Source organism: Brachyhypopomus gauderio, unplaced genomic scaffold (assembly GCF_052324685.1).
Source record: "Brachyhypopomus gauderio isolate BG-103 unplaced genomic scaffold, BGAUD_0.2 sc80, whole genome shotgun sequence".
In the NCBI taxonomy this organism is placed as follows: Eukaryota; Metazoa; Chordata; class Actinopteri; order Gymnotiformes; family Hypopomidae; genus Brachyhypopomus; species Brachyhypopomus gauderio.
In genome coordinates, this window is record NW_027506901.1 from 935,841 (window position 1) to 951,501 (window position 15,661).

General features: G+C 41.8%; 2 protein-coding genes across 4 annotated transcripts; both read left to right on the forward strand.

Moving 5' to 3' along the window:
* Positions 1 to 4,064: 4,064 nt before the first annotated feature.
* Positions 4,065 to 8,131, forward strand: alkbh6 (alkB homolog 6). Of its 2 annotated transcripts, none has more exons than XM_076991001.1 (7): positions 4,065 to 4,217; positions 4,896 to 4,983; positions 5,133 to 5,201; positions 5,284 to 5,344; positions 5,950 to 6,101; positions 6,235 to 6,333; positions 7,317 to 8,131. In XM_076991001.1, the coding sequence occupies exons 2-7, from the start codon at positions 4,930 to 4,932 to the stop codon at positions 7,584 to 7,586; spliced, it is 705 nt and encodes a 234-aa protein (XP_076847116.1). In that variant the 5' UTR covers positions 4,065 to 4,217; positions 4,896 to 4,929; the 3' UTR covers positions 7,587 to 8,131. The 2 variants fall into 2 exon arrangements, with proteins under 2 accessions (XP_076847116.1, XP_076847117.1); XM_076991002.1 differs by having other exon boundaries at positions 4,126 to 4,217; positions 4,901 to 4,983.
* A 46-nt stretch (positions 8,132 to 8,177) lies between these two features.
* Positions 8,178 to 15,106, forward strand: capns1a (calpain, small subunit 1 a). 2 transcript variants are annotated; one of them, XM_076991003.1, is made up of 11 exons: positions 8,178 to 8,316; positions 10,207 to 10,276; positions 10,553 to 10,589; positions 11,867 to 11,959; positions 12,120 to 12,177; positions 12,510 to 12,574; positions 12,832 to 12,900; positions 13,014 to 13,092; positions 13,368 to 13,484; positions 14,215 to 14,273; positions 14,682 to 15,106. In XM_076991003.1, the coding sequence occupies exons 2-11, from the start codon at positions 10,233 to 10,235 to the stop codon at positions 14,706 to 14,708; spliced, it is 648 nt and encodes a 215-aa protein (XP_076847118.1). In that variant the 5' UTR covers positions 8,178 to 8,316; positions 10,207 to 10,232; the 3' UTR covers positions 14,709 to 15,106. The 2 variants fall into 2 exon arrangements, with proteins under 2 accessions (XP_076847118.1, XP_076847119.1); XM_076991004.1 differs by lacking the exon at positions 8,178 to 8,316 and adding an exon at positions 8,432 to 8,584.
* The last annotated feature ends 555 nt before the right edge of the window (positions 15,107 to 15,661 follow it).

Genomic DNA, 15,661 nt, shown 5'->3' on the forward strand with positions numbered 1-15,661 from the left:
TTGTAACCTTCTTTTCTGAGGGAGAAATATGTGAGAGATTCCAGCATTCCCCTAGTGTATTCCCTGTGTGTGTGTGTGTGTGTGTGTGTGTGTGTGTGTGTGTGTGTGTGTGTGTGTGTGTATGTGTGTGTGTGCGTGTGTCATTGTATATGAAGTCTGTTGATTACAGATACACAAGTGCTTGATGAGTTTTTTGTGGAGGGATTTGTTTGCTTTTTATTTTTTAAACTGTCTGAATCAAATGCTTTGAATGTTACAGTTATTCTTGATCTTTTATTTGAAATCTGTACGTTTTGTTTGTTGAAGAGGAATGGAAAATAAAACGCAGAAACCTCAGAAATGGAATAAAAACATCTGTCCTACTGAGACATCTCTGTCTTACTGAAACCTCTCTGTCCTACTGAGACATATCTGTCCTAATGAGACACCTCTGTCTTACTGAAACATATCTGTCTTACTGAGCCATCTCTTTCCTGCAGAAACATCTCTGTCTTACTGAAACATCCATGTCCTACTGAGACATTGTTGTCCAGCAGAAACATATCTGCCTTACTGAGAAATTTCTCATTCACTAAAGCATCTCTGTCCTACCAAGACATCTCTATGCTACTGAGACACCTCTGTCTTACTGACACATCTCTGTCCTACTGAGACATCTTTGTCTTACTGAAACACCTCTGTCTTACTGAAACATCTCTGTCCTACTGAGACATCTCTGTCCTACTGAAACATTTCTGTCTTACTGAAACATCTCTCTTACTCAAACATTTGTCCTTACTGAAACACCTCTGTCTTACTGAAACATCTCTGTCCTACAGAAATATCTGTGTCCTTCTGAAACATCTCTGGCCTACTGAGGGAAGTTATAATAATAGTGATAGTATGCTGAGGGATATTATAGTATATTAATAGTAATAGCATACTGAATGATATCACTTATTCTGTTTGCATACAATCTATGACCAACCACATATATCATAAGTCACTGTCATAAGGCAGAAGCTAATTTGTGGTTGAGTGTAATGATCTTGACTACAGTGTAAAAAACGTGTAAACAAGTATACTGTACTGTAAAGTGTACCAAACGGTATCTCTTTGCCATACTGGTCTGTTTAATTTGTTTAGAATGTCATTTTTTTAATTACTTCATAAAATACAACTTAAAAATTGGTGAAACAGAACAGCAGACCTGGTTGTTGCCAAGGTTACTTTTCAGAGCCCTAGCTACTGTCCCCATTTCCTGCTCTAGCTCCTCCCCCTTCCACCGAAGTAGAACACGACTATTTACAGAGTTTCTCTGAGGTCCATTTGAGCTCTGCACTGTCTCATAAGAATTACAAATGTAGGCATTTGTACTGAAGAGAACAGCATGTGTTGCCTTTGATACAAACTCTACAACGACTTAAATCTGCAAGTCTTCTCCCTTGACACTACTGTGTACATTCTAACTGTATTACACCCCTGTGAACTGACATTATGTGTACATTCTATGTCACAACCCTGTGTGAACCAGCACAAACATTATGTCTAATTGTATCACACCCTTGTGTGCACTAACACTAACATTATGTGTACACTCTAACTGTATAACACCCCTGTGTGAACTAACACTAACATTATGTGTACACTCTAACTGTATCACACCCCTGTGTGAACTAACACTAACATTATGTGTACACTCTAACTGTATCACACCCTTGTGTGAACTAACACTAACATTATGTGTACACTCTAACTCTTGAACATTCCTGTGTGAACTAACACAAATACTACATTGTGTTATCAATGTAAATTCCTTACAGAAAGCTGTTAGGGTTAAAAGTTACTAACTGTGGTGTCATATTTTTTGCTATGACTGTTAATGCGGAATGAGAGGACTGCTTTCTTGTCAGTGATGCTGTTATTAATATAGTGGATGAAAAGTAATGTTTTACTATGAAGATTTCATTACATCTCTGATTAGTCACTGAGTTGTGTCTTTCTGAAATGTTTATGATTTTGTTGCTTCTGTCCTTGTTTCCCTGTTCATCTCCACAGTTCTGGCTAATGTAGTGTATACAGCTCCATACAGAACACCTTCAACATAATGAACATGTCCAAGATGAACACACAAGGCTGTAGAGGTCAGTGGACCAAAAGGATGAGGGTTAATTAACCCTCGCAGTACCAAAAGGAAGTGAGACCACTGGAGTGATCACTGTAGGTAAACATTTTTTCCCTGACATTATTTCATACCATTGATAAAACAGTGTTAGTGCTAGAGGATTATAAATAATGAATGCTTTTGTGACATATCGAATTGGTAATAAGTACACTGTTGCTATCAGCATTAAATACTGCTCATTTTATGTATGTCTAATCATTTTACCAATTACACACACACACACCCTGCCATCTCCAACCAGTGACATCATTCAGATACCCCATCTCCTCACACAGTAATTAGTAAGCATATCAGATCTCTCTACACAGCTGTCTGATTTTAGTGCCCAACCTCTCTACGCTGCAGTCTGACCATAGTCGGGTTTGCAGTGACAGCCTGTTTCCTGGTCCAGATGATCTGCCTTCTCTGCAGTTTCTTCACTCACTGACATGACAAGGTCATCTGTGTTGGCACTGCAAACACAGCTCTCACTGCAGAACCAGCTCTCATCTCACACAAGCGTCTGTTTCTCATCTCACTGTTGCCTGAAACATCTCACAAGAAATCAGCAAGACAAAGTGTATCAGTGTGTGTGATGAAGGTGGATCACGTGTGCATTTATCGTCTCTCTTGTCTTTCATGATAAGATAGTAATAGGAGAGGATTTGATGATAAAAATCATGTTGTCAAGGCGACAGGTTTGTCTGTGTGTGTGGGGGGTTTGACACACTGGGGTATTCCTGTCACGACTGCACTGCTATGCTGCTGTAACCCTGGCAACCTAGTGCTCCTGAACACCATGCCAACCGTACCAGGTAAACATAGCAAAACATCACCTACCATCATCAATACTAACCCTAACCCAACCCTAACCTAACCTAACCCAACACTAACCCTAACCTAACCAAACAGTAACCTAACCTTACCCAACACTAACCCTAACCCTACCATCGTCAGTACTAACCCTAACCCAACACTAACCCTAACCCTACCATCGTCAGTACTAACCCTAACCCAACCCAACACTAACCTAACCTAACCCAACACTAACCCTAACCCTACCATCGTCAGTACTAACCCTAACCCAACCCTAACCTAACCTCATACCTAACCCAACCCTAACCTAACCCCATACCTAACCCAACCCAACCCAACTCAACCCTAAACCTACTTTATTGTAAGCTAATGCTTAAACTGGGCGTTTGTGTTTCGGAAAAGTCCTAGTAGCTCAATTGTGTGTACAAAAAAGATGTAACTAGCTATTCACGGCTACTGAATGACCTTTATGTGTATTTGTTAAGTATTTGTTAAGTATTTGATAAGTATTTGATAAGTATTGGTAATGTGTTGTACACAAAGTGAACAGCTGTGGCACAGTGCAGTCAGTGTTCCCAGTATTCATGTGTTTACTTGTTTGGTAAATGACTGCAAACACGTTCAGGTGGAAGGCTTTACTGATCAATAACTATTAATACTGCGGCTGCTATCGGCGCTGATCAATAACTATTAATACTGCGGCTGCTATCGGCGCTGATCAATAACTATTAATGACAGTTCAGCGTAACGGATTTAACGTGCGGTTCTCAGACTGCGGTTGCCATGGAAACCATAGCTCTAGCGCTTCGGGCTGATATTGGGCGATGAGGAATAAAACAGCAAAACGAGAAGCTCAGGGGAATATTCCTCTAAGATTACACCTTCATCTTCATATTTATTTTAGATTTTTTCGGATCATGCCTGCTACTAAAGCAATTAAGTACACCACAAATAACAATCTCCGCTGTAATAAATATTTATTTGTAGCGTCTCCAGACCTGTAGGGACGCTGTAGCGTCTCCAGACCTGTAGGGACGCTGTAGCGTCTCCAGACCTGTAGGGACGCTGTAGCGTCTCCAGACCTGTAGGGGCGCTGTAGCGTCTCCAGACCTTTAGGGGCGCTGTAGCGTTTCCAGACCTGTAGGGGCGCTGTAGCGTCTCCAGACCTGTAGGGGCGCTGTGGGCACGGACACCAGCAAACCAACATGCCCGCAGTTTGTGTTCCAGATTTGATGAAATAAAAGTACCGAAGCTTTGGGTAATACCTTAGAAATTATTCACCGTACATTATTTTGGGTGCTATTTTAAGGTTGTTTATAATTTGTATATAAAGTTTATTTGACGTCCGTTTCGTTAGTTAGCTAATCTTATTGAACTTGCTATCTAGTTAGCTAACTAGTTATGCAAACTGGTTAACTAGCTAACTTATCGGTGCTCATGGTAACTGTTAGTTACATGAAAACCTCTTTACACTAATAACTTTACATTAATACCTATTTACACTAATACCTAGTTACAAGAATATCTCTTTACATTAATACCTCTTTACACTAATAACGTTACATTAATACATATTTACACTAATACATAGTTACAAGAATATCTCTTTACATTAATACCTCTTTACACTAATAACTTTACATTAATACCTATTTACACTAATACCTAGTTACAAGAATATCTCTTTACATTAATACCTCTTTACACTAATAACTTTTACATTAATACCTATTTACACTAATACATAGTTACAAGAATTTCTCTTTACATTAATACCTCTTTACACTAATAACTTTACATTAATACCTCTTTACACTAATAACTTTTACATTAATACCTATTTACACTAATACCTAGTTACAAGAATATCTCTTTACATTAATACCTCTTTACACTAATAACTTTTACATTAATACCTATTTACATTAATACCTAGTTCAGCTGGTGATTACGGGCCGTTTATATTCACGATGGCAAACTCGTGCAAGATTTCTGAAGAACTGCAAGAGTACATTGTGAAGGACGTGAGTGGTCTTCTGTCTGCACCAACAGTAATGTTTTTGCTAGCTTGCTACTGGATTAGCTGCTCTACTATTGTTTTTGAAAATGTGTCGACGATGAATCGGTGGAGACTTGTTGTGATATCTGAAATAATTGTGTTGTGGTGGGACAGGCGCCCCCGACTGTGTTCTACGTCCCGGAGTTCATCACACATGAAGAGGAGGAGCATCTTCTCCAGCAGGTACCGCACACGGCTCTGTACAAGGCCAGTCCACGTCCACTCTACCTGTGCACATTAAATATGGTAATGCTGTTGTTGTCAGGTGTACCGAGCACCCAAACCCAAATGGACCCAGCTGTCTGGAAGGAAGCTGCAGAACTGGGGTCAGTCTCCTCACATTCAGACTGGTTTGTGTGTCATGTCGAATTGAAACTGAATCTGCCTGTTTGTGTAGTTGGATATTAGTGCATCCAGTGAGGGTTTTTTCACCTCACACTAATATTGATGCTGGTATATTGCTGATGTTTCCAGCTCCATGTGGTATTCCATAAAGCGGGTTTAACAAACTGTAAACCTGAACTGTAGGCTGAAGTGGTACATTAGTGAAAAAAGTATAATCATTCTTCATAATCTGATAAAATTAGTTTTGGAATGGAACACCCCGAGTTTCCAAGAACTGGAGTTAACAGCTGGATAAAGCCGCTTTCTGGAATACCTCTATGATGTCACAGCAGCACACATCAGGGGAGACCTTGCTCTGCACACACAGTTGCACAGTCTAGATAATATTAGACATATCATGCATAAAATGAATGAGTGAGTCTGTGCCAAACTGCTGTCCTGTGGCCCAGTGCCATTAGGATTCTATAATCACTTATAGATTATAAGTGATTATTAGGATTATATTATCAGAATTACATTTTGGCAATGTATGTGTTGGTTTTTGTTTTTTTTCTCGCATAGTAAGACATTTTTGATCTGTTCTCAGGTGGGCTGCCCCAACCAAAAGGAATGATAGCTGAAAAGCTTCCTGATTGGCTGCTAACATACACAGAGAAAGTGTCTGCTCTTGGTGCTTTTGCTGGAAAAACTGCCAATCATGTGCTGGTGAATGAATACAGGCCAGAAGAGGGCATTATGGTACGGGGAAGGAGAAATGAGTGAACTCCCGGTACTGGCAGTGGGAGCTTCATTCATGCTAGTTTCTTCAGTACTGGTTTCTTCAGTACATGTGTGTGTTTTATCCACCTGTCTTTCTGTGCTGTGGCTCCAGCCTCATGAGGATGGCCCACTGTATCACCCCACGGTCACCACCATCAGCCTCGGATCCTCCTGTTTGCTTGACTTCTACAGACCTGTTGATCAAACTCAGGTAGAGTCCAACCAACCCAACACAGAACTGCTTATTGCTCTGGTCACCCTCTCCTGTAACAGCACAATAGAATCCTTCAAGAAATTGAAAAAGAAACTATTTTGATCTGATTGTGCATGCACAATTACATAAATATATTTACATGGAGCTAGTTTAAGATTCAGTTAAATTTAACATGTAGTTCAAGTTAAGATACAGTCCGATTATGTTCTGCAAGGGTGTGGCGGTGTAAATACATTTTAACACATTCAAAGACCTCTCCTCAACACAGATGCAATGTGAATTGATTCCTTACCATTTGCTCTTCCAAAGATGGATTGAATGTTTTTTTATGTGTGTAGTAAGCCTTGTGTCAAGCATGTGTTTGTACTGCATGTAAGGAGTCTGGTGTGTGTGTACTGAGTGTAAGGAGTCTGGTGTGTTTGTACTGCATGTAAGGAGTCTGGTGTGTTTGTACTGCATGTAAGGAGTCTGGTGTGTGTGTACTGAGTGTAAGGAGTCTGGTGTGTGTGTGTGTGTGTGTGTGTGTACTGAGTGTAAGGAGTCTGGTGTGTGTATGTACTGAGTGTAAGGAGTCTGGTGTGAGGTGTGTGTGTGTGTACTGAGTGTAAGGAGTCTGGTGTGTGTGTGTGTGTGTGTGTGTGTGTGTGTGTGTGTGTAGGTGAGGAAGTGGTGTTCTGTTTTTCTGGTTATCTTGCACTGACTGCATATCTGTTCTTTTCTGGAATTCCATTGTTTCTTGAATGTGTTTTGTTCAATGATTTAGAATATTGGTATTTGTAAATACATGACATTTAATTTAAATTATTAGGTATTCATTTTTTGTGGAGTATTGTTTGAATATTTGAGTATCATGAGTAATGGTTTTGAGAGGGTGTAGTGTGTTGCATTGTGAGGGTGATATTCTTGAGGGGCCTGTTGAGTCAAATCTGAATGGGTGGGTTAAATATATTACTCTGTTAACATTATTTACCCCCCCCCAGACTGGAGTACCTCAGACTGAAGAGAGACGCTACATGCTGTCACTGTTGCTGCGGCGACGGAGTCTCTTGGTTGTGCAGGGTGAGATGTATGAGCACTACCTGCATGGCATTCGTGGCGTTGCCATGGACACGCTGACAGAGCGTGTGGTGAACCTGTCATTGGCGGGAGGGCGTGTAGGCGAGGTGTTGCCCCGGACGACCAGAGTCTCCCTCACCATCCGCCATGTGCCAAAGGTGTGTCGTACCAACCTGCTGCTGGACAGGAAGTGACTCGCTCGTGTCACTGACCAGCACAGTGGGCAATAGACACAGACCTCAGCACCTGGCAGCCTAAAGACAGAGAGACTGTGTGGGTGGAGCCTAAAGACATATGGACTGTGTGGGTGGAGCCTAAAGACATATGGACTGTGTGGGTGGAGCCTAAAGACATATGAACAGTGTGGGTGGAGCCTAAAGACATATGAACTGTGTGGGTGGAGCCTAAAGACATACGGACTGTGTGGGTGGAGCCTAAAGACATACAGACTGTGTGGGTGGAGCCTAAAGACATATGGACTGTGTGGGTGTGGCTAAGCCAGCTAGTAGTCTGCTAATGGCTGGGCACACAGCCACAGGACAAGGACGCCAGGACTCTGGCCTTCCTGGACAAGGGATACATGTTATTTTACTCTGCTGATGTGCTGTGAACCTTTACACACCTGAACTCAAGCTGTCGCTTCATTAACTTACACTTACAATCTATTCAGATGTTGAAGCACGAGACTGCAGACTCAGATGCGGACTAATAAATAATAAAAATGCTTACAATAACTTTAGCCAGTTGGCGTTGTGTCTTTATTTGGTTGTAGTAATTATCTTTAGCGCGGTTTGCGCACTGAAGCCCGTTGTGTAGCCGCTTTAAGGGCGGAGGCGGTGGGCAGCTCCACCCAGCCGGACAGACCCAGCAGGACAGACCCAGCAGGGCGAGGCCTCCGCACGCAGCACTCCGACTGGTTCCGTGGTGAGTTGTGTAGTGTTTAGTGGATAACTTACTAACTATCTATCTAACTGACGTACGTACGCTGCTCTTGGGTGTAAAACTGGGGGTTTAGATGTGTGTCCGGTACTGGTACCAGTTCAACACCAGCAGACCACGCAGTCCGCTAGCATGGCTAAGCAGAGCTGTGAACGTCTTTAATATGTAGATCTGGATTAATTCGGTTAGTTCCGGTGGTAAATAACGGGATTAACGGACCAGTTCACTCACGGCGGGTGTATTTGTGTAAATGGTGAGAACAACGTTTATAGTTCTGTGCTAAACTAGCTCGGTTATGCTGGGGAACACAGGACATATCTACGGACATAATCTCAAAAACATGTCTGGACCTACGGACGGGTTTGATGATTTCTCCGGTTAGCGAGGGCATTTACTCTTCAGATGTTGGGGAATCCTCTTATTTTGAGGTTAAAATGATCCCTCCAGATAATCCTGATATATGTTAGCGAGGCTAGCGGAGTTTTGCGTGTTGTTTTTGGCCTTCCCAGTAAACTAAAACATCCTCCAAACATTAAACCGCATTAGAGGAATCTGTGAAATGTGTGACTGTTAGCTGTAGTTCTGGCTTCCTGGTGTTGGGTTTAACGCTGGGCGTGGTGTTGGGTTTAGTGCTGGGTGTGGTGTTTGGATTAATGTTGGTGTGGTTAGTTTAACGCTGGGCGTGGTGTTGGGTTTAACGCTGGGTGTGGTGTTGGGATTAATGTTGGTGTGGTTAGTTTAACGCTGTGCGTGGTGTTGGGTTTAACGCTGGGTGTGGTGTTGGGATTAATGTTGGTGTGGTTAGTTTAACGCTGGGCGTGGTGTAGGGTTTAACGCTGGGCGTGGTGTTGGGTTTAGTGCTGGGTGTGGTGTTGGGATTAATGTTAGTGTGGTTAGTTTAACGCTGGGCGTGGTGTTGGGTTTAACGCTGGGCGTGGTGTTTGGATTAATGTTGGTGTGGTTAGTTTAACGCTGGGCGTGGTGTTGGGTTTAACGCTGGGTGTGGTGTTGGGATTAATGTTGGTGTGGTTAGTTTAACGCTGGGCGTGGTGTTGGGTTTAACGCTGGGTGTGGTGTTGGGATTAATGTTGGTGTGGTTAGTTTAACGCTGGGCGTGGTGTAGGGTTTAACGCTGGGCGTGGTGTTGGGTTTAGTGCTGGGTGTGGTGTTGGGATTAATGTTAGTGTGGTTAGTTTAACGCTGGGCGTGGTGTTGGGTTTAACGCTGGGCGTGGTGTTGGGATTAATGTTGGTGTGGTTAGTTTAACGCTGGGCGTGGTGTTGGGATTAATGTTGGTGTGGTGTTGGGTTTAACGCTGGGCGTGGTGTTGGGTTTAACGCTGGGCGTGGTGTTGGGTTTAGTGCTGGGTGAGGTGTTGGGATTAATGTTAGTGTGGTTAGTTTAACGCTGGGCGTGGTGTTGGGTTTAACGCTGGGCGTGGTGTTGGGTTTAACGCTGGGCGTGGTGTTGGGTTTAACGCTGGGCGTGGTGTCTTCAGTCAACAACAACACTCGTATTCCATGATATTAGAGCAGATCTTTTGTTGGGATTAACTTTTTTTGTTGAGTTTGCTAAATAAAATCCTTGAGGCTTGTTTAAAATGCTTCTGATTCATTGGCAATATAGTCGTCAAATAGGAATGTTAACCACAAAGTTTTGAATAGGAATTTAGGTCTTAAATTACACAAACTGACGTTTTTTCCTCTGTTGTGTGAGAAACACGTTGAACGTTGACAATTGACACCAATGTCATTGTGATTAAGAAAATGTTCATTGATAATTCTTCTGAATACCTTTATTCTGAAGTTGGGTTTGTTTGATTTTTGTTAGTTTGAAAGGTGGCAGTCCAAGTTTTCTTTGCTTTTGTGCTTGTAGACTGACCTGTGTCACTCCTGCCAACGATGTTTTTGACTAATCTGATAAAAGGAATTGTCGATGTTGCCGGGTAAGTAGTCGAGCAATTTGACTCATTTGGTAAGGATTTTATCTTCAGACATTTACTATTTGCAAAATAATTATTAAATAATGGTTTTCAATGTAATTTAGGGCAAATACTCCACCACAGTGGTGCAGGGATTGCTGATTGTGAGCCACAACTAAGCCAAAAGGACAACACAATTCGGCTAACCTTGACCCTAAACCCTAAACCTTGTGATGTCATGCATGTACCATATGTCTGATGTTAATATTGAAACATTGTTGCTGTCTCCTGTTTCCACAGCAACCTCAACCCTGGCCAGTTTTTGCCGACAGACCCTGTGAGTGACATACATTGTGTGTGATGTCGTATTTGAATCTGGACGTCTGTGTTTAGTCTATAGAGGGCTTAGAGGCTGACATATTACATTAATTGCAATAATTAGGCCGGGTTCACTTTCATTTGTCTTTTTATAGCGTAGGGCAGAATATTGTTCTGCTGAACAGAAATTGAACTAATTGTGTACAGAGTTGTGTTGAGGGAACATTGCTGTGAAGATCTGGAACTCGGTACTGTGTTCTTGCTCAGTGCAAGTAGATCAGCTAAATAGTCGATTTCTGTGCATGCTAGACCAGAGTTCCATTACTGATGCCTCTGCAGTAGTAGTAAGTTCTTCACTTAAAAAACACACACACACACACACAGCAGAGTGCTTCCCCCACTGATAAGGATTTGACTTTTGACCTTCAGAGTCAGATGTGTTTATACACATGATGCCTTATAACATTAACATTTTCAGCATTAAATCAGTGTGTATCTGATTGTGTGAGTGATCGGATTGAAAGAGCAAGATGGTGAAAGTGTTTTATAGCCATTTTGTTGTCAGAATGGCTCTGTCCAGGTTTCCCTTGTGATGGAGAGCCGCTTTCAGCTGGGTTATAGTGCATTAGCTGTTAAGATGCCATGTGTAAACAACTTTAGAGATGTGGTTAGATGGTTTAGGACTTGCAAAACATGTTTGATTTTGATTTATTTTGGCATTTCAAAAGTGTAAAGTCAGTTGTCATGAAGAAGCGCAAACATTGTAGTGTTTCTTCTTTTATCATCCCAGACGTCAGCGTGAAGCAGAGCCCCTCATCATAGGACTACATTTATGCTTCTGAAAGGCTGAAATAAATCTGATATAAACTTTTGTTGGAATCCCATAGTTTGTTTTTGTAGCTCCTATTTTGTGACTTATTTTGAGCAGTATCTTCACCTCCATACACACTGGACTAAGCAAAACTTCCTAACCCTAAACCTAAACCTTCCTAGCCCTAAACCTTCATTAAGTTGCCAATATCACCAATTGTGATTCACACGCCAATGGGAAATTTGTCCTCCGCATTTACCCATCTGTGAAGTGAGAACACGCGCACACACACACACACGCGCGCGCACACACACACACACAAGTGATCACTGGGGGTGGGGCAGGGTGGTACAAAAGAAAGATGTAAAACTTTAATACACTAGTCTAATATGAGTTTTACTGGAGCATGTGTAATTAAATCTTAACTGTGAATATTGGGATGATTGTGTGTGTGTGTGTGTGTGTGTGTGTGTGTGTGTGTGTAGCCTCCCCCACGCAGGCCGTATTCGTACGCCGTGGCAAATGAGAATGATGAGGAGCGGCAGTTCCGTAAGGTGTTCCAGCAGATTGCTGGTGATGTGAGTCTCTCTCTCTCTCACACACACACACACACACACACACACACACGTAATCACACACCCACATACCAAATCACGTAGTCACATTCCAACATAATCCTGTAATCACGTGTGTGTGTGTGTGTGTGTGTGTGTGTGCGCGTGTGTGTGTGTGTTGTAGGACATGGAAGTGAGTCCCAATGAACTGATGAACATCCTAAACAGAATCATCTCCAAACGTTGGTATTCTCCTCTGAGCAAGCATGGCAAACATATCTTTGTGTGTGTGTGTGTGTGTGTGTGTGTAAAAGGAGCCCTGACCAAGTATGGAGTGAAGTTTTTTTTTCAGTTGGTCTTATAATATTCTCAAAGGGTTTTCATTGGCTAATATATACATTTCACTTTTTGTATTGAACTACTAAAATAAATTAACTTTTTGATGTTCTAATTTATTGAGATGTGTGTGTGTGTGTGTTTATATATATATATATATATATATATATATATATATATATATATATATATATATATATATATATATATATATATATAATTACATACGTCTTCATAGATGCTGACCTGAAGACGGATGGCTTCACTATCGAGTCCTGCAGGAGCATGGTAGCAGTCATGGATGTATCCTCTTATCAGTCAGACACACAAGCACATCTTGGATGTTTGTAGCACCAGTACATGTTTATTTGGTGGTATGGGGGTGGGGCAACACGCCCCCTGCAGGTTAAACCAAGAGCAACATACGACCGTGCCGTCTTGGTTTTAGAATCACATGGAAATCACTATGGTCTGTATTTCCTTAGACCGTCAGTACCCTGATGTTAATTACCGATGTTGGTGTTACTCCTGTTGTGTTGGTCCTTAATGCAGTTGTAAAGGGAGACAGCACAGGGAAACTGGGCTTTGATGAGTTCAAACACCTGTGGAACAATATTAAGAAATGGCAGGTGGGTTTTCAGCTAGAATATGTGATTTACTGTAACTAATGTTTCTGAAACACAGATTAATTTCACATTCTTGGAGACACTGAGGGTGTGTGTGTTTGTGTGTGTTATAAAAGGGGGTCTATAAGCAGTTTGATGCAGATCACTCTGGAGTGATTGGAGCTGAGGAACTACCCAGTGCCTTCCGAGCTGCGGGTAAGAGGAATCCCATGAGCCCGGTGGTGCAGGAGAACTCTCAGGGTCCGGGGTACTGATGGCTGTCAGATGGTCACATGAGGGGACAGTTATCTCAGTCTTGTGTTCAAGTTCAATTAAATCACAACCTATAAACTGCACCAAGCTTTTACAGTTACATTCAGGAAAATGTTAAACACTTTCTACATCAGTGTTGAGATGCTTTTAGAAATATTTATAAGGGGTGTGAAAAGCTGTGTGTGTGTGTGCGTGTGCGTGCGTGCGTGTGTGTGCAGGGTTTCCCCTGAATGATCAGCTCTTCCAGCTCATCATCCGCAGGTATAGTGATGAGAACGGGAACATGGACTTTGATAATTACATTGGCTGCCTCGTGCGCCTGGATGCCATGTGCCGTGAGTTCCTCTTCCTTCTGCCTTCATTAGCTGTTAAAACGTGTAGTGCTCACAGATCAACACTGTTAGACGTGTAGTGCTCACAGATCAACGCTGTTAGAGGTGTAGTGCTCACAGATCAACACTGTTAGAGGTGTAGTGCTCACAGATCAACGCTGTTAGAGGTGTAGTGCTCACAGATCAACGCTGTTAGAGGTGTAGTGCTCACAGATCAACGCTGTTTGAAGTGTATCATACTGGTCAGACACACCTGCCCCTCAGTATAATGTATTTTATGCCATTCAACTATGTGGGTTGCCAAAAAAATACTGCAAAAAGTGTGTGCGCTACAGTTCTGTTGTAAGCACTTGGGTTAAATGACTACAGACTTGGAGAATAATGCAGCCAGAGGGTGTAGCAGCGTGAACATATGGGCCATTCAGAACATCTGCTCATAGAATTACAAGCTGTTGTATATTTCACATATGTAATCCATAATGAATACAGTCTTTAAATAGATATGAAATGCTATGATTGAAAATACAGACAATACTTTTAAATTGAATTTCTTTATGAAATTCGCAGCAGAGTCAGTCCCAAGGTAGCTGTCAGCAAACCAGGCAGTTCATTTTATTAGTTAGTATGATCATTTAAATGATTTTAATGTAGATCTTTCACAACTTGAAAGTGGGAGAGGTGAGGAGATATTTTGCAGTTCCACTGAAATAATTTCTAGCTAATTTTTCCTCAGGTGCCTTCAAGACTCTGGATACGGACAACAACGGCACCATCAAGTTGAACATCAAAGAGGTATCTGAGCACTGCAGCTGTACCTGCTCACTGTTTCTGCTGGACCCTGTGTGCAGACCTGCTAATTTCACACGTTATCTGTATGTCACATGAGAATAAGTGTTGGGTGGTTTAATCAGGACTACAGGGGTTCAGGACAATACTGATGTCCCAGCACATTTCAACATAGAGTTGAGACTGTTGACGACTTTTAACAAATGGTTGACATTTCACCCACTTTTTCACTGCATTGTTTTGTTGGAGTAGTTTTCAGATCTGTCCACCAGGGGGCAACATTGTGTACGGACGTTCATTCCAACCAGTCAGAAACTGCTAGCCCAGTCCTGAACTCCTGTTGTGGTAGTGGATGTTATGTTGGCGTGTGGCTGTTGTCTTGTGTAACTGGTGTTCTTTGTGTAATTGTTGCAGTGGCTGCAGTTGACCATGTACTCCTGAGCCTCTCGTCTGGAACATCAAATCTTGATGTCCGTCCTGTTAACTCTGCCAACGACGGAGAAGCCTGCTAGTCTGTTAACTCCACACCACAGAGAAGCCAAATTGCCTGTCACCACCACATATTCACTATAACCCACAACCCTTTAAACATGCCACACACAATTTAAACAAAGAATAGGGCCAGGCTTACTTTAGTTAAAAAGTGCCTAGTCAGTTATTATGGGCCAGAACTGTGGTTTATGTAGACATAGCTTAAGCTTAATATGCAACATTACTTTGATACAGAAAGTGCAATTACTGCATGCAGTCAATAGATGGCGCCAAATGTATACTAAAGGAAGAACTGATTAATTGAGTTCAGTGTCATATTTTATATTCATTAAAGACCTTGTGTGTCATTATTTGTCTGTGTGTTTCTTATGGGGAAAAAATAAATATTGACACATGTAAGCAGGAATGTCATGTATGTTTTATTTATAGACTACAATTTAGAAATATAGATTTAAGTGGTGATACGCCTCTTGCATACAGCGGGATAAATTAAGCAGTTTTAATGATGACACATTTGTCAAAGGCTGTGTTCGAAATAGCCTACTACATACTACTGGCATACTTCTTGGGCCCCAAATAAGTATCCAGTATGCAGTATGCAAATAAAAATAATTTTTCCAGTACACGAAACATCCCCGGATGACATACTACTTCCGCAAAATATTCCAGTACGCGAACAGAGCTATCTTCATGGTGTATTGCATCCCATCATGCATTGCTACGTTCACATGACCCCGTAGTATGCTTTGCTTTTGTCGCCTACTGGAAACTACTGCATACTACTACGAGGACCAGTATGCAGTATCCAGTATATACTGAGTCCAGTATGCAGTATCCAGTATGTAGTAGGCTATTTCAAACACGGCCAAACTTTCCGAGCCAGCTGTTATCTAAGCTTGTTC